This window comes from Desmodus rotundus, chromosome 12 (genome assembly GCF_022682495.2).
Source record: "Desmodus rotundus isolate HL8 chromosome 12, HLdesRot8A.1, whole genome shotgun sequence".
NCBI lineage: Eukaryota > Metazoa > Chordata > Mammalia > Chiroptera > Phyllostomidae > Desmodus > Desmodus rotundus.
In genome coordinates this window covers 47,634,825-47,657,805 of record NC_071398.1, presented here as the reverse complement: position 1 = coordinate 47,657,805, position 22,981 = coordinate 47,634,825, and the positions used below count along the sequence as shown (strand labels likewise).

Sequence of the window (22,981 nt, the reverse complement as noted above, 5' to 3'; positions counted from 1 at the left end):
GAAAACAAAGAGCATTTCCATAGTGGAGTGGTTATCACATTTGCCTAACACGCAAAGGGTCCCTGATTCAAAACCAGGTAGAAACAACCTGTTAGTCTTTTTGAAATGTTATGTTATGAAGGAAAACAAAATTTTTTTCTGGGACTGGAAGAAAAATACTTACTGAGAGCCAGATGGGATATAATTTAAGGAATGAAAAGGCATTGGGGGACCATATCCACTTGCTTAGGGCTGCCTAATATCTCCCCTCCATATTTTCTCTACACCTGTCTAAAGTATTCTTGTTCTCATCACTGAGCAAACACCCTGGGCCTCCTGATATTTATTCTAATAGATTTGGTCCCCATTGTGTGTTTTATTCAGTTCTTGAGTGAAACTTAATGTCTTGATAGCAATTCTTGGATGTGCATTTTTTACCTTTTCAGAGCATGAGTAACAAATGAATCTGTAGGAGTATTTTATTAACACGTTTTTGATGAAGGCAGGTGTTAAAGCTTCCTGTTGGATTTAGTGAAAGCAAAACACACAGAAAAAAACACGCCAATAAAATATTATAAAATGCAAATAGCAAGAGAATCAGTCAAGTAAAGAATCTCATAGCTAAAGAATAAGGATGATGTTAGAATTCAATGAGTGGAGTTTGAACTGTACCTACAACTGTCTGTGCGTAAGGGACCTTAGCTGTGACCATTGTTATTACTCTCTTTTAAATGACCTACAATTAATTTTTCTTATTAGATTGTACCCTAAAATGTGTACTTGTATCTCTCCGCTAGCTAAAATTTGGAGTAAAGATCTCAGATGTAGCCCAGTGTCCTGAGCACTGCAGTGAGGGTTGGTGCTCAAGAATACTATTTTTCTTGTTTTGTTTGTTTGTTTTAATAACAGAAATTTATTTTCTCATAGTTCTGGAGGTTAGAAATCCAAGAGGGAGGTGTTGGCAGGTTTAGTTTCTGCTGAAGACTCTCTCCTGGGCTTGGAGATGGGCCGTCTTGCTACTGTGTTCTCACGTGGTCTTTCCTCTGTGCACCCGCATCCCTCGGGGCTCTTCCTCTTCTTGTAAGGACACTAGTTACATAGAGTTAGGGCCCCAACCCTATAAACTCATTTAAAGCTAATTCCTCTTAAAGCCTCTATGTCCCAATATAGTCACTTTTTAAGGTACTGGGGGTTTAGGATTTTCAGTACGAATTTTGGAGGGGACACAGGTTAGTCTACATGACGCCTTACTACAGGGTCCCTGTTTTAGAGTGGCTCATGGTGTAATAGAGGGATACAGCGAAGGAAACAAAAGTATGAATCACTTGACAAAGGATAAATCACTTCCTTTCTCAATTCCTCAGTATTTCAAAAACACTATTTTTTAACCCAGAGGTTTCTGATATAGACACAATAAGACTGGAAAGAAGCATGTGGGTCTAGAATTTGGTCAGGACTGAAGGGCAGACATGATGAGCACCACTGTCTCATACAGTCAGTAGGGAGATAGACAACAGATCACATGGGCAGTGGGTCCCTTGCATGAAAAAGCTGTGAGCACTCGCCCAATGAGGCTAAGATCCTGTAGGTCTTTAGCATCACTTTCAAATATGAGGTTCCAGAGTTCACACCCAGTTGTCCCCTCTCCCGCTGGATGAATGTGAGTGCCACGTATGTACAATACTTGAAGAGTCAAACTGAGGCATCAAATTCACCACAGTAATTGGAATCATAGAGTGACACCCAAAAGGTGGGGGAAGGTGCAGAGACCCAGCCCAAATTACTGAGGTCTCCTGAGGTCAAACTGTATGCTGGGATCAAAGGAAAGGCAGACAAATTGTAACTCACTTTCAAAGGAGGTTCCCCTGAAGAAACCACTGGGACACCAACAGATGATGGTGTCCCAGTGAACAGTGGGGGAAGAGGGTAAATGCTCTGAGATGTTAGGAGAAAAAGAGAAAAATCGGGAAAATTGCACCATTAGAAAGCAGCTTCAGCTGAGCCTCCCTGGTCCTCACTGTGCATGGCCCAGTGAGGGCTTCAAATACATGGTACAGATCGTCCCTGGCTCTGGAGTCAGAATCCCAAGCTGGAATCGAGCTTTTGAACCTGACAGATTGTCTTCCATGTAAACTTGCAGAAGCTACTTAATTTCTCTAATCCTGGATGTTCCCAGCAATTTGTTATTAGTTTCCACTCCCCAGGTTGTATTAAAGGGGGAAATGCTAAAAAAGCAAACCACAAAATCCTGGCAACAACCATTCTGTTTGTTACTTCTATTAATCCTCAAGAGGGCAAAGTAAGCGCCAACATCAGCAGTATGCATGTCACAATCAGCCAACTGAGATTCCGGGAGCTCTAGTGAGTCACCTAGACATTCCCTGATGGGAACCCCACACTGAGACCTCAGTGCCTACAGTACTTCCTTCCTGCTGCCTTCCTTCTTAAAAGTCCTATTTCTTAATCAAATATACTTCCCCAAATAAGGTGCTTGTTGGCATCGGGGGAGAGGTACCTGGTCTGAGAATGACTCTGCAGGTGGAAGTGGGAGTTGCCACAGCTCAGGCAAGCTGGAGACACAGTTGCTTCGCCACAAATGGGCACCTTAGTACCTGTCCTCCTCCAATAGCTCAGGGACTGAGACATACCTTATATCCATTTTACAGGGGAAAAAACTAAAGTCCAGACTAGAGGGAGGGGTCTTTTCCCTGTGACTCCCAGTAAAATTCACAAATCTGGGATTTAAATCCAGGGTGCCTGACCCAGGGCATGGGGGTCTGATCAATGCTTTCTTAGTTCACTCTGCACTGAGCCTGGGACTCCAAATCCTTTTCATCCTGATGCCTTCTGGTCCCCCTTAGGGGCCTGTTCCAACTGAAGTATCCCCATGATGGCAGACCTGGAAAGTGGGAGAACACTACAAAGCAAGGACTTATTATATTATTAAGTGTCTGGACTTCTGAAAGTGATAGACAATGTTAATAGTGTGGGCTAAAATTAAGTGTCCATTACCTTGTGTGTAGCATTAGAAATTTTAAAAATATTAGAACATATTATTCCAAAATAAAAAACAGTGCATAAAGCAAAAAAGCCACAAAATGAAATTCCAACATGCACCTTTGTTTTTTCACTTTTTCTTAAATTGCCAAAATTCTTAAGATTAGGCAGAACATGTGACCAGACATTTTCTAAAAATACAGTGATAGCAAATACACATCTGAATAAATACTCATCATAAAGGTTAGAGAGGAACCACCAGATGAAGAGATAGAGCGTGAGGTCTGTGAGAGTCCCAGGCACAGGAGCTTCTGTCCCCATGAAGTTAGGGTGCATCACTCTCCCCGGGCTTGGATGTACTTACCCACTGAAGTTCTCTGAACCCACTTTCTATTGGTGCGTTTATGGAGGCTTCCTCAGACAGGCATGGCTGGTCGTCAGCTCCATTTCTAGCCCCTCACCCATCTCCAGACGTGTGGGGTGGAGATGAACATTCCAACCAGAGCCACCTCGACAGAACGAAAGATGCTCCTAATGCTGTTATCACTTAGGAATTTACAAGGGTTTCAGGAGCTCTGTGCCAGGAGCTGGGGATAGAGACCAGTGTGTATATATTTTCTGTATATCACAAGGTCAAATAGCCAATCTCAAAAGGGAACATACTAAATGACTCCATTTTTCTATTATTCTATAAATGAGAAAATTACAGGTACCAAGAGACCTGTGATGGCAAGGGTTAGGGTCAATGAAAATACGTGATCATGAAGGAATAGCACGAGGGTTTGTGACAACAAAAACTTCTGAATTTCTAATATGGTGTTGGTTACAAGAACTTACATATGTGATAAGTTTCTTAAAACTACATATAAAAACCAAACAAAAATGAGTGTCTCCTGACTAGTGTGGCTCAGTTGCTTGGGCGTCGTCCCACCAGATAAAATATCACCAGTTCGATTCATGGTCAGGATACATGTCTAGGTTGTGGATTTGGTCCCTGGTCAGGGCACATATCAGAGGCAACCAATCAATATTTCTCACTGACATCGATGTTTCCCTCCCTTCCCTTCTCTCTAAAAACAATGAAAAATAAATAAAGAGTGCATGTTAAGACTGGAGATACAAATAGATCCTGTAAACAGCACTGCAACAATTTCACCTTCCTCTCTTTGATATGAACTGTGACTATGTAAAGTTTTTCCTTTGGGAGTAGTTACCTGAAAGGCATTTAAAAAATCTCTAAAAATTTTGTTTTTGTAATTCTAAACTTATTTCAAAATTAAAAGTTATAAAAACATCTAATAAACCACTTGTTACCACTTACAAACTTAACACATCCATACATGTTGTTATACTAATGAAATGAATATATTCAGTTTTATTATCAAGTACTACAAGTATTGTGAAATACATACAGGCAAAAAGATGTAGAATTACATAATGAAATAGGCATAGACCACTCCTGTGTTGTATATATTAAAATTTAATCCATGATGAGAGTAACTGTCACTGTTTAAAACTTATAAAATTAATGAATGGCAAGGCAAGTAGAAATATGGCTGAAGGTATCCTGTCCCAGTTGCTTCTGAGGTGCATTATCTGTCTGGACTTAGAACAGAATGCTTTCATTCAAGGGTTCTTTCGTTCACTAATGTATCTGAGGTTTTGCTAAAGACCAACGAATTGAATGCATTTATGAGTTATTTCTGCATAGACTTCCTGGCAAATGATGAGGCAACATAAATTACTGCAAACCATGCCATATTCACTGCCAGAGAAAAGAATTTCTCTAGTGTGAAGTGACATCTCCTGAGGTCTTACTTTTGGCCAGATGCTTTCTCACAATTAGAAATATTCATTGATTCATTTACTCATGATCTCTGATGATCACATGAGAGGGTGTACATCCACTAAGTTTCCCAGTTTGTCACATTTATAGGATTTATCTCAGTATACACTTTTAGACATATAATGTCCTAAAATATTTTCATCAAGCTGATTGTGTCTGAGTTGTTTCGCAAATTTTGGGGGTATGAAATATAATGTACCATATTTTGCCGTGTGTAATGCACATATTTTTGCCCAAATTTTTGAAGGAAAACAGGATGCCCATCATACATAGGTATAATGATTACATACCATGGGTACTATGATAGTTATAATAATCCCATGTATAACATGCACAAAAATGTGGGTGCGCATTATACACGGCAAAATACAGCGATGGATCAATAAAGACAGTACCACATTCTTTACATGAACTTATTCTTTCTCTCTCTCTCTTTTGCATGGTTATTCTTCACTGCATACTATTATCTTGAGGGCCTACAACTGGCAACAGGCTTTCCCCAAAGCAAGTACCTATGAATTTTCATGTTTAACAAGAATTGGCAAGTGGGCAAAAGCTTTCCCACTATCACTGCACCCATAGGGCCTCTTTCATGTATGTTTTGTTTGATGAATTTTGGTTCCTATCTTTGTAGTGAAGGCTTTCCTATATGTGTTAGCTTCACAGGGTTTCTCTGATGTGTAATGAAGTCGTTTCTGATCAATGAGAATTTTCTGCATTGAGAACATACAAAGAAAACTGTTTCCTGAGAGAAATCTCTGATGTTGTTATGAGGCACGTTTTCTTCCTAAAGCCTTCACATACATTGCATTTGTACAACTTCTCTGCAGTATGAGTTTACTGATGTACACCTAAAGTACTCTTCCTGATGAAGCCCTTCCCACATTTATTGCATATATACAATTTCTCTCCATATAAATTCACAGGTGTGCAATAATCATGCTTTTTATCAATTGAGCCTTTGCCATATTCCTTGCATACATAAGGTTTCTTTCCCATATGAGTGAGCCAATGTACACTGAGATGACTCTTCATAGGGAAGCCTCTCACACTCACTGCACATACACAGTTTCTCTTACATATGAGTTCGTTGATGTAAAGTGAGATCAGTCTTCACAGTGAAGCCTTTTCCACACACACCACATACATAGGGCTTCTCTCCTGTATGTTTTAGCTGATGTCTGATGAGATTACACTTAGCTGTGAAACCTTTCCAGCATTCACTACATATGTAAGGTTTCTCTCCTGTATGAGTCCGTTCATGTACAATCAGCTGCATTTTCACTGGGAAGCCTTTTCCACATTCACTGCACACATAGGGCTTCTCACCTGTGTGCATTCGCTGATGTACAACTAGACGACTCTTCACAGTGAAGCCTTTCCCACATTCGTTGCACATATATGGTTTCTCTGAAGTATGACTTCGGTGATGTACAGTGAGATCACGCTTCATTGTGAAGCCTTTTCCACAAACACCACATATGTAGGGCTTCTCTCCAGTGTGAGTTCGCTGATGTCCAATGAGGCAATGTTTCATCGAGAAGCCTTTCCCACATTCACTGCATAAGAACGGCTTCTCTCCTGTATGAGTTCTTTGATGTGCAGTGAGATTAAACTTTTTAGAAAAGGTCTTCCCACATAGACTGCACCCATGGGGTTTCTCTCCTGTATGCGTTCGATGATGTGCAATAAGACGACTCTTCTCAATGAAGCCCCTTCCACATTCACTGCAAACATAAGGTTTCTCTCCTGTATGAGTTTTCTGATGGGTAGTGAGACTAAACTTTGTAGAGAAGGTCTTCCCACATAGACTGCATCCATGGGGTTTCTCTCCTGTATGAGTTCGCTGATGATAAATGAGCCGAGACTTTTTTATGAACGCTTTCCCACATTCACTACAGGTATAAGGTTTCTCTTTCATGTGAGTTTTCCAATGTACATTGAACTGTGATGTCTTGAAGAAGGTTTTGTCACATTCAGTGCATTCATACTGCTTCAGTCCCATATGAATTCTCTGATGTTCAGTGAGTCTGGACTTTCTGGAGAAGGCTTTCCCACACAGACTGCACCCATGACCTTTCTCTCTAGTATGAACTCTCTGATGATCAGTGAGCTCAGATATCTTGATGAAGCCTTTCCCACATTGAATGCATGTATAGGCTTTCTCTTTTTTGTGAGTTCTTTGTTGCTGAATGAGCTGGGACTTATTATTGATGGGATTGGAACTAACGTGTAATGTCATTTCAGTGTAAAACTGTTCATGGTTAGCATGCAGAATGGATGTCCCATCTCCATTCAACTCAACAGACTCCCTTAAGTTATAATTTCTGTTCAGGTTTTCAAAACTTAAATTTGATTTTAAAGGTTTTTCACATATCTCAAACATATCATGATTTTGCTTTAATTGGAAATGACCTTCGCTCTGATGAACAATATTTGCAAACATATTATGTTCACAGCATTGTTCCACACTCTTCTGAATGCTTCGACTTTGCAAGTGACACTGCAGAGGATCATCACCTCTCCTGAGTTCTAGGAAAGAAGAGGACAGTGAATCATTCTGTAATATCTCATAATCCTAGTTTGAAATAAAACTGTTCTTTCAAGACTTCATGTGAAGTAACTATAAGAAATATATTTGGTCTTTGTCCATAGTTCTTGACACTGAGCTTGTAAAACCTTTGTAATTTCCTAAGTGATAGAAGTATTATTTGTTCTAAAACAATGTCATCAACAACAACAAAACCTTACAGTAACAGTCCTGGCTGGTATGGCCCAGTGGATTGAGCACTGGCCTGCAAACTGAAAGGTCACCAGCTTGATTCCCTGTCAGGGCATATGCCTGGCTTTTGGGTCAGGTCTCCAGTTGGGGGCAAGGGAGAGGCAACCAACTGATGTTTCTCTCACACATCGATGTCTCTCTCCCTCTTTCTCCCTCCCTTCTCCTCTCTCTGAAAGTAAAAAAGCAAAATTAAAAAAAAAAAAACACCTTACAGTAACAGCCAAGTTTATGGTAAGGAGGTGACTTAGCACAGGGTTCCTATATAGTTTCAGGAAGGAGCTAGTCACTAGAAAGACCAATTAATTAGAAGGCTGGACTTTCAGCCACATTCACTGACCTCTGGAAAATGAGGAAGGGCCTAGATTAATACCCTATAAAAACCCTTAACCAGATCTGGTCAGCTCCTGGGTTAGCGATCACATGATGTGCCCCATGGGTGGTTCACTGCAGTTCCATGGGGCAGAAGCTCCTGTATAAAGGAACCCTGCAGATCTTGCCCTACATACCTGTTCATCTACAGCCTTTATAATAAACTAATAAACATATGGGAGCATTTCTTTGAGTTCTGTGAGATGTCCTAGCAAAATAACTGAATCCAAGGTGGAGGTCATGAGAACCTGTAATTTACAGCCAGTTGGTCAGAAGCACAGGCGACAATCTGGACTTGCGATTGATTTCTGAAGCAGGGGCAGTCTTGTAGGACTGAACTCCAAACATGTAGGGTCTGACACTATTTCTATGTAGTGTCAGACACTATTTCTATGTAGTGTCAGAACTGAGTAGATTTGTGAGACACCCAGGTTTAATAATTTTAGGTATATACACCTGAAGCAAAGTAAGAAAGGCAACTGCAGCCTGTGAAACATGGTTAAATGAGCAATGGAATGTAAAAGGTGGAGGGAATTAGGACGTATGGGATGGGGGAAAGTAGAATTACTGTTGTTCATATGGAAATGATATAATAAAAAATAATAATAAAGGAATAAACTCTATGTTTCATGTACTCACAACTGTAAACCTACTGTACCCTACTGTGTATTTAAAAACAAGACAAAGTTCACTAATGGGCTCAGTGGCAGAAGCAGGAAGACATTAATGAAAGTGAGGACTCAGGATTACTCCAGGAACGATGTGACTTGAGCCACTGGGCACATGAAATGCCTGTCAAGGAAATGAGGAGTATTACTGAAGTCCAGAATGAGGGCAAAATCTAGAGTGTATTGTGAAACGAAGTTTAAGGTGATAATCCACTTATCCAAATACAAACATAAAGAAACTGGTTGAATACAAATATCTTTTTTTTAAAGATTTTATTTATTTTATTTCTAGAGAGAGGGGAAGGGAGAAAGAGAAGCATCAATGTGTGGTTGCCTCTTGTGTGCCCCATACTGGAGACCTGGCCTGCAAACCAGGCATGTGCCCTGACTGGGAATCGAACCGGCAACCCTTTGGTTCACAGGCTGGCACTCAATCCACTGAGCCACACCAGCCAGGGCTTAATTTAGATATCTTCAAATAGATTTTCTGAAAATAGCAGTGTGAATTCCATCACTACATACAAATTCTTCAAAGAAAGTTACAAGTACTAAATAACAACGTGCTTCAAAAAATGTTGAAGAAAAGGTGCAGGCACATGGAGAGTTTTGGAAATCAGTAAGCCCTCAGAAGAAAAGCAGACATTGAGTATTGTGATCAGGTGTACACCTGGAAACCCAGGTGTACTGAACAAATCCATGGTGAGTAAGGATGTGGATCCTCAGCATCTGATTTCCAGATAAGTATAACAGACTATCGAGGGTTATCATATTCCAAAAACTTGCCATTCTTCATCATTCTGCAGCAACCTAACTTTCCCAAAGCGCTAATCTCAAATGTAGACAAAAGCTTCTGTGATCAAGATCCCAACTAATGTGGTGGCTGGAACATAATGTCCTATGTTCCTACATAGAGGAGAATGGACAACATGCAGTAAAGCGTTAACTCAGTTAACTGTGCAGAGGGTCACACCATCCCTGCACATTCCAAGACAGGAAGGGCCCTGACTGATTACTGGAAGATAACCTCTCATTCCCAGGAATATCCGGCCTGATGGAAGTGTCTCTTTATGTCTGAGGTCTTAGGCCATACCAGACAGTTTATATGAACGAGGTGATTTGTGGCCTGTTTTTGTGTTCCTGAGGCTCTGGACAGCACTGCAAGCTTTTGACTTTAAGGGGCTACAGGCACCAGCTGGGTCAACTTCCCCAGCTGGAAATGCTTCACGTGTGTTGGCAAACATCATTGTTGGGAAAATTCAGCAATTTTCTTAAAAATTTATTTTTATTTATTTTTAGACAGAGGGGAAGAGAGGGAGAAAGAGAGGGAAAGAAACATCGACTGGTTGCCTCTCGCACATCCCCAACTGAGGACCTAGCCTGCAACCCAGGCATGTGCCCTGACTGGGAATCGAACTGCCAGCCTTTCAGTTTGCAGGCTGGCTCTCACTCCACTGAGCGACAGCAGTCACGGCAACAGCAATTTTTTTTTTAAAGTCAATAAACACGTATTATCTGTTTCCATGGATTAGGAGTTCAAGCAGAGCCTAACTTGGTCCTTTTCTCAGGGACTCAAGACTGCATGAAGTCAGTCAGGGCTGTGGTCTCATCAGGCACCGGGGACTCGTCCAAGCTCACTGGTTGTGGGAGGAACTCAGTTCCTGTGCTTGTGGGACTGAGGCCCTCTGCTCCCACAGTCAGCACACTGTTTCCTGACAGGTGACCCTCTCAACATGGCAATTTGCTTAGGGATGACAAGAGAGCACCTCTGCTATTTCTGCCTTTTGTCTCTTAACTTTAGACACTTTCAAAGGCTCACCAGATTAGGTCAAGCGATTTAGCATTTTCCATGTCACTCCTGAATTTTTCCCCACACACCTTTTATCTTCGATAATTTTAATCTGTATTGTTATAGAGTCATGTATGGTAACCTTGAGTATAACAGTACATGCCCCTCCCCAATAATGTCTACCTTGTACATTGTAAGCAAAGTGGTCCATTTTTAAAATCAGTTAAATAATGCCACTATTCCACACAAAAGTCCCCGCTGGTTTCTCAACTCCTTTGGAAGGAAAGCATGGTCTTAAATGGCCTCAAAAGGCAATGTGTGACCTAAATCTCAGAACTCCACCTACCATCCATTGCCTCATCTCCTGTCATTTTCCCTTTTGCTCATTACAGTCTATCCAGACACGTGTGCTAGAAGTTCCTCCAACACATTCCAGATTTAGCTCTTTCAACTTCCATGGTCTCACATTTGGAAAACTCTAGGGAGGTGACTCACATCCCTCACTATGTGCTCAGAGGCACTTTATCAAAAAGCCATTCCCACTCCTGAGAGTGCAGTTCTGGGACAAACAGCCACTGTTCATTGACTGCTTCAATTTTCCTTACAGCAATTTTACCCTAAGATGCATGTTTATTATTGATTATATAGTACTCAAAATGAAAAAATAGGAAGAGTAGGAACAAGGTCTATTTTTTTCTTTCTTTTTTTTTTTTTGTACTGCAAGCTTCAAAAATACTATGCTATCAAAATGAAGCTTTAAAGAAATGAAGTGATCATTTCAATTGCAGGAAGGAATTATAGGTATGGAACACAGAGTGTTTAGAAAGTAGACAGAAACTTTCTGATCAAGATAATAACATATCATGTACATCACTGAAGGAAAAAATGCAATTTCATATGATAGGAAACTTGGTCACCTGGGACTGTCATCAGAATATAATGGAAAACTAATCGATTTTATTTTTATGTCCTAGAAATAAATAATCAGAAACTACAATTAAGAAAACAATCCCATTTACTATATAATAAAAAATACATAGTACATAGGAACAAATATAAGAAAAGAACGTGTAAAACTTTCACTCTGAAACTTACAAAATGATGTTGGAAGAAATCAAGGACTGAATTAGATAGAAAAAAACAACCAATTATCCTGATTAGGACGCAGAATATGCTGAAGATGGCATTACTGCCCAGATGAGAGACAGATTCAAAGTAATATTATCAAAATCCTAGCCAGGGTTTTGTTGTTTTTTTTTTTCAGAAATTTACAAGCTAATTCTAAAACTCAAATGGAAATTAAAGGATCAGAAGTCAAAATCATCTTCAAAGAGAAGAATGGAGTTGGAGGATTCAGTCTCTCCAATTTCCAAACTTATTGCAAAGTATAGGAATCAAGGCCACAATAGTATACGTACATATAAAATGTTCCAACATTGGCTGTGGAGATAACTATCACTAAGTATATGAATATATTAAAAACCAATTAACTATATATTTTATTTTTTAATGGTTTTATTTAATTATTTTTAGAGAAGGGGAAGTGAGGGAGAAAAATATTCATGTGCTGCAACCCGGGTATGTGCTCTGACTGGGAATAGAACTGGTGACCTTTGGTTCGCAGGCTGGCACTCAATCCACTGAGTCACACCAGTCAGGGCAAGTGTATCAAACTGTACACTATGTGAATTAAATCCAAGTAAAACCAATAAAAAATATGATGAACAAACAACATATTTAGGAATATAAATGCAGTAATAACATCTAGGAAAAAAGAAAACCTGCATGAGGAAAACTAGGAAGTCAGTCATTTGAGCCTGACATAAGTTATTACCTAGTTAGGGCTGGAACTCATAGAGCAGTTAAGATATCTTCTTGTTTATCAAACAAAACAGAAGAGAACTTAAGGAAGAAAGCTTAGCATGTAGGGAACACCCCAGCTGATGCCAGGATAAACAGAACTTTACATGTTTAGGGTGGAGAGAGAAACTGAATTTAAGAAAGGATGGAGGGAAGGTGATTCCTGCTCTCTGTTCTCACACACAAAATGGGAAGTCAGAAGCCAGCGGCAGTGACGATGAGTAAAATACACAGGAAGGAAGTGCATGTTAGACAATGATGAGGGAGAAGTCAATTTGGGAGTTTATCTCACAGAACAGAAGAAGGTTAACTCATGGGAATAGAGGAAAAGTTTAAGAGTGGAAAGAACTGAGTATGAAGAACTTTGTGGGGAGGGGGGATAAAGAACAACATAAATGCACCATAAAAACCACGTTATCACAGCACAGAAGAGGAGGCTGGATGCTATGGAGGGAAATCACTATTTCCAAACATGCATGAAGGCCCTGTGGTAAAAAAAAGTGATGAATTCAAAGTTCTGTCTTTCCAGAGAGGCCTGGAAAGTGGAGTTTCACAGCAAGAAAGGTGGTAACACAGGCAGAGACACTGTGACTGTGGACAAAGATGAAGAAGTTACGAGAAGCCTAGGACAAAAAAACTATGCAAACACAAACAAGAGGTAAATAAAGCAAAAGGGGGTCAGAGCCCAGGACAGAAAAACGAGGTATGGTTTCCTTTAAACTTCTACAAACAAAAAGGGTTCTCACACATGGAGGGTGGTTTGAGTTTCCTCTTGCACTGTCACAGCTCTGACACCGTCTCTGACCAGAATATGACTTCCTGGCCTCCCACCTTGCTCGTTCTCACCCCCTCACCTGGGCAGACTACATGGTGCAGTTCATCCTGTACTGTCCTTGGTTCTTCCCCTCGTTCCAACCTGGAGAGCGTGTCTGGTTTGCTGGCTTGATACCCTGGTTGTGAAGAATGACAGAAGACTTAGACATACTGAACTGGGCTGATGTCTGTTAAGAAGGGAGAATGTTACATTTCAGAGAATGAACAGTTTCACATCTGTAACCCAAAGTCTTTTCTCTCAGAAGAGGGGACATTATACACTCTTGTGAGAGATCTCAGATTCTACCATTTCAGAGAACTATACTTATTATGAAGAGTTAAGCAGCTGAGGGGAAAAAAAGCCACTAATAGGGGACCATCTGGGTGACACCGGGGAGCTGTCCTCACCCACTGACACCAGGTTGCTGTAGTTCTCCAACATCACATCCCTGTACAGGTCCTTCTGACTGGGGTCCAGGAGCTGCCACTCCTCCCAGGTGAAGTCCACGGCCACGTCGTGAAATGTCAGGGATTCCTGTAGCAGCACCATGATGTTCAATGGCATGATGTGCTTTAGATGGTATGAAAGAAATGTTAGTTTTTCTGCTCATTTTCACTTTATAGGCGGCAGCTATATAGCAAGTGGCGTTTTATTTTGATACACAGTTGCATAATAACATGTGTAGTGAAATACAGGGTGGGGCAAAATTAGGTTTACAATTGTTTGCATAAAAATAATACAATTAATAATAACACAAGAATACAAACTCTGTGTTTAGCATACTCACAACAGTAAACCTAATTTTGTCCCACCCTGTATTTTGTAATTGTTCATTTAGTCACCCATGCATTCATACAATTAGAAGTTTCTATAAGGGGAAGTTAAATGTCCTCATTAACCTAGAAACACCACATCACACATTTGAGGGGAAAAAATGTATAGTTTTCACATTAATGGAGATGTTTTTTTATATGCATCTACAAATCCATTAATGAAGAAAGGAAAGCATAAAACAAACTTAAGTCACCTGAGCCTGGAGCATTGTCTTCTGTTCTCTGAAAAAAGCTGGCAAAGGAAGGCTCTGTCTTGGTGTGTTCCGGGTCTGCTCTAACTTTCTGCTCAGAAATCTGTCTTCAGCCAGGTGTGTCCCCAGACATGCTGATACCCAACCCTGCAACTTCCTCCTGCTTCACATGATTCTATTGCTCCTGGGGAATCAGGACCTGTGGATTGAGGAGAAAATTCAGTGGGTGGTACATCTCCTCTGGGCCCAGATGCTACAGTGCTCCTGGGCCCTGACTCTCACACAATGCTCACAGGATTGCTAGTATCGCTTCATATGGTGTCCCTGAAGTATTCATTCTTCTGGCAATAAAGTCTTGGGTTCTAACTGTTTTAGAGGTACTCCCAGATCCTGTGGAGTTTACATGGTGTGACTGTCAAAGGAGACCTGAAAAAGGACATCCACCTCTGCGGCAGGAGCAGCCGAGTCTCAGTAAAATCATTTGTACAAAGCAGACCTTATGGAAAGAGAGGGTCTGTATTCCTTTAAACCACGTGTTCTCAGGGGCTTCTTCAAATGTTTCTCTACACCCCATGACTGCACACATTTCAGGGGGGAAACCAATGCACTGGGCAAGTCATCAGCACTGTCTCACAAGCAGTAATGATAGTATCTTAGGAGGTTTTAAATACATATAAAAGCATACAATAGTATAAATTGGAAGGTAGTAAATGAAGTTGAAGTGCTGTAAGATTCCTGCATTATAAGAAAAGAGTGTAAAGGTTCTATTTCACACAAGAATTTAACACAGTTCCAGGTTGTATACAGTCTCTCGTGTCAGGATGAAACCTAACAGTCATCTTAAGGTACATAATTTCCACGCTATGTACTTTAGCGTGGGTGGGGGAAATATAGTTTTCAAAAATCATCAGAATAATGCAAAAAAACACACAAAAAAGAGTAATTGGGGCAAGTACAATGCGCTTAGATGACTGTATTAACAGAAAACATAATGCCCTGGCTGTGCACCTCAGCTAGTGAGAGCGTCGTCCCAACACACCAAGCTGGCAGGTTCAATCTCAGGCCAGGGCGCATACAAGGAGCAACCAATGAATGTATACATAAGTGGAATAAGAAATCGATGTTTCTCTCTCTCTCTCTCTCTAAAATAAAAAAATTAAAAAATCTTTTTAATAGGTTAAGATAAATAAAACAAAACATACTTATAAGTAGAAACAGAACAAGGATTTCAGTTAACTATATTAAATACAAATGACTCAAAACTGTCACACTCAATTAAAATTTAAAACTGAATAACATGCTATTATAGGTGACATGTCTAAAACATAATGGCTTAGAAAGCTTATAATAAAAGGTCAGAAAAACTCCTGGCTGATGTGGTTCAGTGGATTGAGTGCCGGCCTGCGAACCAAAGGGTTGCCGGTTCGATTCCTAGTCAGGGCAAATGCCTAGGTTGCAGACCAGGTCCCCAGTAGTGGGCGCACAAGACACAACCACACATTGATGTTTCTCTCCCTCTCTTTCTTCCTCCCTTCCCCCTCTCTAAAAATAAGTAAATAAAATCTTTTTTAAAAAACAGGTCAGAAAAAGATATTCAAGAAAAGAGTCACCACAAGTAATCTGGTGTAATTATATCCTTGGACAAATGAACCAGAAAACCCAAAAATTACTACAGAGAAAGATAAACAACACACACTGATAAAAGGTTCAATTTAACACCTTATAAAAGTTTTCAATTCCTAGGCACCTAGCAATACAGCCTTGAAATACATACAGTAGAAGTGGACCAAAAAAAAACACCCCAAGAAAAAATACACAAATCCATTCTACTACTAGATTTCAACATACCTCCCTCAGTAACTGACAGACAACCAGGCCCTCAACAAACAAAATAAAATTTACAAACTATCATTTTAAAGAATATCAAAAATATTTCATAAAGTAGCAAGAAATATAGAAATTTTAACAGACTTAAATAAATGAAAAGATGGACTATGAAGATGATTCAGAAAACCAAGCATTTTAAACATGTCATGTCTCCCAAATGTATACATAGATCCAAAATCCTTGATAACTAAATAACTTTTTAAAAAAAGTTGAAACACTTGGTGTATCAGTTATGAGAGCTGAAAGTTACTGTAGCTGTGACAGTACTATATGTGTTAGCATGATAGGTAAATCAGACAAAGGAACAAAATAAAATGCCTATGAACAGACTCAGGCATTGATAAAGATGTGATGACACAGGAAGCTCTGCAGAGAATAGGGTAAGGGTGTCTTTTCAAAAACATGGTTCTGGGACAATCAGATATTCATGCTGGAAGTGGGGGATGGGGAGAAGAAGACTCAACCACACATGAGAACACACACAAAAATCATTTTGGGCGACAACTCTCAATCTCAATGGAAGAGGCATGTCATTGCCTCTAAGATAGAGAAAAAAATTTTTCTTTAAGATAGAAAAAAATTTCTCAGTGTGTTAAGTTATGAAAAGATCTTTTAAACAGGCCTCATAGAGCACACTAGAAAGCTAATTACAACACGTGTGGCTAGAGGAAATGTAAAGGGTACAAACACTTTGGAAAACATTTTGGCATCATCTATTTGGATTGAAATTATACACATCCTAAGACACAGCATTTTGACTCGGAGGTATACATCAAAGCTATGTACTCCCCCCCAGAAAAAAAAAAAAAACATAAATAAAGGCACCTTTGAACCAGAAGAAATGTACAAGAATTTTCATGGCAGCAATATTCCTAACAATCCAGCCTGCAAACAATACATGGTCAGTTAACAGTAGGCTAAATTGCCATACACTCAAACAACAGCACACCGTGGGGAAAATACAACCTTGGCCCAGCTTGCAAGCTAAGACTGCTTTTAACTTTTTTATTGTTTAAATTATGAGAAAGTTCATTTAGAAAGTTACAGAGGTAGCAGAAGTAAGCCAGCTGGGCTGCGCAGGCTCAGGAAACAAGGTGCAGAAGCTAAAGGAGGGCTGTTAGAGCTTAGGGAAGAGAAAGGCAAGGGTAACACACCTGGGGAGAAGAAGGTGGAGGGTGGGGAAGGAAAGGCCACAGGCATGCTCCAGGGAGAGAGAGCTCCTAATCTTTTTAAAGAATAGTAAAAAACAAAACAAAACCAAAAAAACCTCCCTTTTTGTGACTCATATGTCAGAGACACTCTGAGGTTTGCAACTCCTAAAATAATTACTGTGTAAACATTATAGAATTACCTGACCCTTGTTACAGAGCAAAAAAATACATACACCTATGTATTCAGCTAAGGAAGACTCACATAAAAAACTGCATAATATATGATTGTTTGATCCAGTTAAAATTAAGTACAACTAAAACTATAAAGATTAGGAATGATTAATTATATTATAAAACTATAAAGAAACATTAAAGTGCTTGGGATGGAGAGTGGATGGTAATTACTTCGGGTGTGAGGATGTGAAATCATTGGAATGGGGCTCACAGAACACCCCTGGGGTGCTGGCCGTTTCTGTTTCTTCACCTGGGCAACAGCTGTGTTTATGTGTGTGTATGTATACACACACACACATACACATTGTAGCTATTATATTTTACACATGTGTAAAATGTATTTTTATACTGTGATATACACGTGATGCAGATCTCGTCCCGCAAGATCTGCTGTTGAGGTTTCAGTATTCAAACACACATACACACGGACTATAGAAATCCGGTGGGGGAAAAGGGGCTACGTGGCCACTCTCCAAGTTAGAGAGAGCGACCCCTTCACCCCCCGCCTGGACAGACTTTATTGTTTTTCTAGGCCTCCTACGTCAAAGATGGTCCTCATTTATTATTCATAGGTTTGTTTGGGGTGGTTATCTTTGCAGACACAGGAGAGGAAGTCACTGAGTACATCAAAGGGGGATATTTGCAATGTAAAAGGAGAAATGGTCAAAAAGGCTTTGTCCCATACCTGGGGGGTCTAGCCCAGATTCTGGGAAGATAAAGATACTCAGTAAACATTTGCTTCCTCAATTCAGGGTGAGGGAGTTTTTTAGCAAGAGCAAGTCTCATAGCAGTCTAAGTAAAATGCAGGCCTGATTTCCCACTGGAGAACTTATCCATGGACGTGGGTCCTGCCCGCCTACTTCGCTCCCCACTGGTTTTCCAAGTGGGGGCTGAGCCACATTTCCCACGCTTGGAACGGTTCCCCACACACATGTATATTTGTGTATATTATAAATATGGACAGTATATGCATACATATATGTAAATATTGCTTTTATACTAAGTTGTAGATCTTTTAAATTAACAAGTCAATGGAAGAGCTCAACAATGCCAAAAGCTTGTCTCTTAAAAACACCAATAAAATATATGTAGTTGTAGTGAGACATAGCAAAGAAAAATGGTGCAAAGTCTACAAGGAATTAATGGGAGACATAAATCACATTAAATATTTATTTTTTGCCTTGAAGAACATCATAAACAATTTTATGTCATTAAATTTGAAATCCTGAATAAGTCATAATTTGATGATTCTTCCCTCCTAGAAACTGTTAACTCCAGACACCAGCAAGTGAATTTTCTGGGTAGGCAACAGGGCACAGATGTCCACTACAACCCCACTTCCCTATTTTGTATTGGAGAGTTGAGCCAATGCTTTGAGATAAGAATAAACTCTAAACATTGTAAAGTAAGACAAAAAATTAAGCTTACATTCTGACAATGTTACATCAAGATGGAAAAAGAGATTCAAGGAATTACTTATTTAAAAGAGAAAATGTTCTCCACAAACCACTAAGCAGATTTCCACTTATGAGGTGGGCTAAAACTGCACGCACCACGTAACTAAGCTCATTTCCTGGTAATCCAATCACTACCAATGGGAACTGGGGAACCACCACTGTTGAGTAAGAACGACGAGGACTTAATAACACACTGACACATGGGTCACCTTGACAGAGGGATGGATATTAAATGAAATGGAGATTCTATCAGCAAAGACGAAAGTGTGAGTGTATGTCAGGCAAATAAGCAACAGTGTTCGCTGCTGCATATAAAGAGGTGAGAGCAGATGTTGGCCTTTTCTGCACAGGTATAGATATATATCTTTGGCTTTGAGGGCCATAGGTCTGGGTCACAAGGACTCAGTTCTGCCTTTGCAGAGGGAAAGCGGCCAGATGATGAGTGACCAAAGGGCGTGGCTGGATTAGTCTCACAACTGCAGTTAACCAACCCTTGGATAAAAGGCTGAAAAACAGCAGGGTCTCTAACTACTTGCCCTGGGCTCTACTACCTTCTCTGAGGTTTACATCTAAGCTCTATCCCCCGCTCCAAAAGGAACATCTCAACCACAACACATGAACAAAAATGTTCACAGCAGCATTATTCATAACAAGCCAAACTGCAAACAATACAAGCTTAATTAACAGTAGGAAAAACTGCCATATACTCCAGCTATGGAATGCTAACGGTTCCGTCGCGTCCCAACAGCTGAGATCGGAACCTCAACCCAACCACCGGCCCGGGGTCCTGGGCGTCCTCAGGATCAGGAGCCTCTCCGGAAAGACAGTGACCACACACACAACCTTATTATTCCGAAACACACACCAGACACCCTCAGGTGATGACCATCCACATTGGCCACAACATCACTGAGCCCCAAGTTAAATTCCGAACCTGAACCTGACACCGTGAGTATCCTAAATGCCACCTCCATCCGTTACAAACGGAGTGACCCGAAAAGATCATGGCCATCGGGAAACGGTCGTCGATCTCTACAGACCCTTAACTGCCAGATGACCCCAAAGGTACCCCAACCAGAGACCGGCGTGTCACACCTGACTGCTCCCAAATACCTAGACGCTCCTCCCACTGGACCCCGCCGATAATTTCATGGGTCCAAATCCACAACTACGTCCCTGTGACCTCACGTACTCTGGGACAGACAAACCTCCCAGGTGACAAAAATCTTTCTAAAAACTTCAAAGAACAAGAGAAAACTGACCTGGTTTTCTGCAGGCAGCAGGAGAGTCTGCACTTAACACTTCCGCAAACTGCTTCCGCGCCTGAAACGTCGCCCAGATATGTCCTCATCCTACGGCGGCCGACGAGGATCTAGGGTTTGAAGAAACGCGGGCAATTTCCGAACGCCCTTCCGAAGCAACAGGTTCGGCGCCCGTTTCGCGTGGCCGCCTTGGGGGCGTCCTGTTGGACGTATGACAGCCGTACCAGAGGGAAGGCTCGACTCCGGCACCAGCAGCCAGAATTAGCTGAAAGGTGAGAAACTCCTGAAATTAGCTCTTATCCTGGCACTTGTACTCCTGTGGAAAATGAGTATTATTTTCAGAGAGTCGAGCTTCTCGAGGAAAATACGGAGTGATCTCTCTCTATATATATTGTGCAGCGGACTTAGCAAGAAAGTCACATGGAAGCAGCCTTTATTTTTCAGTTTGTACAAAAAAAAATTTTTTTTAAGTTTCAAAAACGGTCAGGAGCTCAGGTGTCGATGTAGCAGTAGAGAATGAAATCCCGCAAAGTTAAAAGGTCGTACAGCGGGTAAACGGACATCGACGGGAAGATTCTGGCGGAAAATTTCCTGCAGGAAGTGATTTTTAGGAACAGAAAAAGATTTAGAAAATGATACAGTGTGGCGCTGGCCATCATTGACCGGGGTGAAACAGTGGCTGGGACGAGCTGAAGTTGTCATTGGGATGGGGGCTTTGTAAAAGGCCACTTAAACCGAGGTCAGTAAAAGGTCTGGAGCCAAGGAGAGAGGCACAACCAGAATTGAGAATCCAGCAATTGGATCTATTAAGGTCTATTGCTTTTTTAACAAGATCCCAAGATAAGCCAATATGATAGTTCTTTTGAACAAAAGATGCTGGGGTAATTGCATATCTATTTGCCGTAAAAGAAATTGAGACCCTTAACTCTAGCCATAAAGAAAGTTAATTTAAAATGGGTCACAGACTGAACTATAACAAGTATAAAACTGAGAGAAGCAAACAAGAGATAATGTTCCTGAACCTGAGTTAGCCATATAGTTCTGAGAGAATACAGTCAAGGATGAGCCATAAAATAATATAATAATAATAATAATAATAATAATAATAATAATAATAAACTGGACTTAATTAAAATTTTAAGTGCTTGTATTCCTAAGCACAACATCTATGAAAGTGAAAAGTGGAACCAGTGATTGGGAGAAAATATTTCCACATCATACGTCTGTATTCAAAATATTGTATATAAAGAACTTGTAAAGCTCAACAATAACAAAGCAATCACCCAATTAATTTATGTATGAGGTCATAACATTTTCTGAAAACTAATTTGTGGTGATGATGGCATAATCTAAACTTACTAAATGTCAACAAGTTGTAAAGTTACAATGTAAATGTTATATATAAATTATGCTCCTAAAGCTGTTAAAATGAATAGCCATTATGTAGTATAAAATTTAAAGGGTATGAATTTTTTTTAAAAGACACCAGGTACAATTGCAAAATTATAAACAACCTATGATTACAAGTAACTGGAGATGTCTGGGACATACAAGAAAAAAGGTACCAACATATCATGGAGTATGAAAATAAGAATTTGGATATTGAAAGGATCATAATATAAACTGAACATATTGAATTTTATGTTTTTAAAATATATCCCACTTTAGTGCATACCTCCTATGTGACTGTAGTTACCATTCTACTTGTTCACCCATGACATTATACCTACTTCATATTAATTACATATAGATATACATAAATATTTTATACTAAGGAAATATGTGTATGAGAAATTACAATAAAATTAGATTATACCTTTTTGCCAGTTTTGTTGAGATATAATTGACATGTAATAGACCTACTTTTAATAAAGTTTTATTGTGGAGAATTTTTATACTTACACAAATGTCACAAGGTACTACTACGAAGAGTTCGCATATACCTTCATTAAACTTCCCATTCTGTGAACATTTTATATCACCACGATACAGAGATTTGTGAAACTGACAAATTAACATTGGTATAATATTGAACCAAATTACAGATTCTTCTCAGATTTCACAAGTTTTTCCACTACCATCCTTTTTTTGTCCCCAGATTCAACCCAAAATACAATATTGCATTTAGACATCACGTTTCCTTGATTTTCTCTTTCTGTGACTGTTTCTCAGTCTTTTTCTCTTTTACATCCTCAATTATTTTGAGGAGTACTAATCAGGTATTTTGTATATTAACCCATCTTTTGGGTTGGTCTAAGTTTTCCTCATTAAACAAGTGCATGTTGGAAAAGACACCTCGGGCCCTGGCTGGTGTGGCTCGGTGGACTGAGTGCCAGCCTGAGAATCAGAGGGTCATTGGTTTGATTCCCAGTCTAGGGCACATGCCTGGGTTACAGGCCAGGTTCCCTGGGGTTGGGGGGTGGGGCGCACAAGAGGCAACTACAGTGATGTTTCCCTCTCTTTCTCCCTCCCTTCCCCTCTCTAAAAATAAATAAATAAAATCTTAAAAAAAAAAGAAAGAAAAGAAAAGACACCTTGGAATTGAAGCCTCTCATCACACCTAGTGAAGTGTCTCATCACTAGGGGTAGGAAATACCAAAATAACAACATTTATCTCCTGGTAAACATATTATTTGCCAGGTTTCTACACTAACAATTGCAAAAACTATTCTGACCAGAAAGAACCATCATAGAGGGCTTACATCAACAGATTTTAAACTAATGTGTATTATTGGTATTGATAGTATTTCTGACAGAATAGATATCTCACAAAAAGAACCACACATATCAAACACATTCAACTGTTTGACAAAAGTACAACGGGTATTCAATGGTGACAGATTAAATGTTCCAACAAATGATGCA

At 40.0% G+C, this 22,981-nt stretch overlaps 1 protein-coding gene and 1 pseudogene across 1 annotated transcript; both read right to left on the bottom strand.

Moving 5' to 3' along the window:
• Positions 1–4,331: 4,331 nt before the first annotated feature.
• On the bottom strand, positions 4,332–5,892 carry LOC139440446 (zinc finger protein 615-like; annotated as a pseudogene).
• LOC112310226 (zinc finger protein 615-like) lies at positions 4,332–20,195 on the bottom strand. Its single transcript, XM_053914926.2, has 5 exons — positions 20,117–20,195; positions 14,129–14,324; positions 13,509–13,671; positions 13,142–13,237; positions 4,332–7,354 (listed from the first exon to the last, which is right to left on the bottom strand). Exons 2-5 carry the CDS (start codon positions 14,141–14,143, stop codon positions 5,898–5,900), a joined length of 1,731 nt encoding a protein of 576 aa, XP_053770901.2. The 5' UTR covers positions 14,144–14,324; positions 20,117–20,195; the 3' UTR covers positions 4,332–5,897.
• Positions 20,196–22,981: the final 2,786 nt, after the last annotated feature.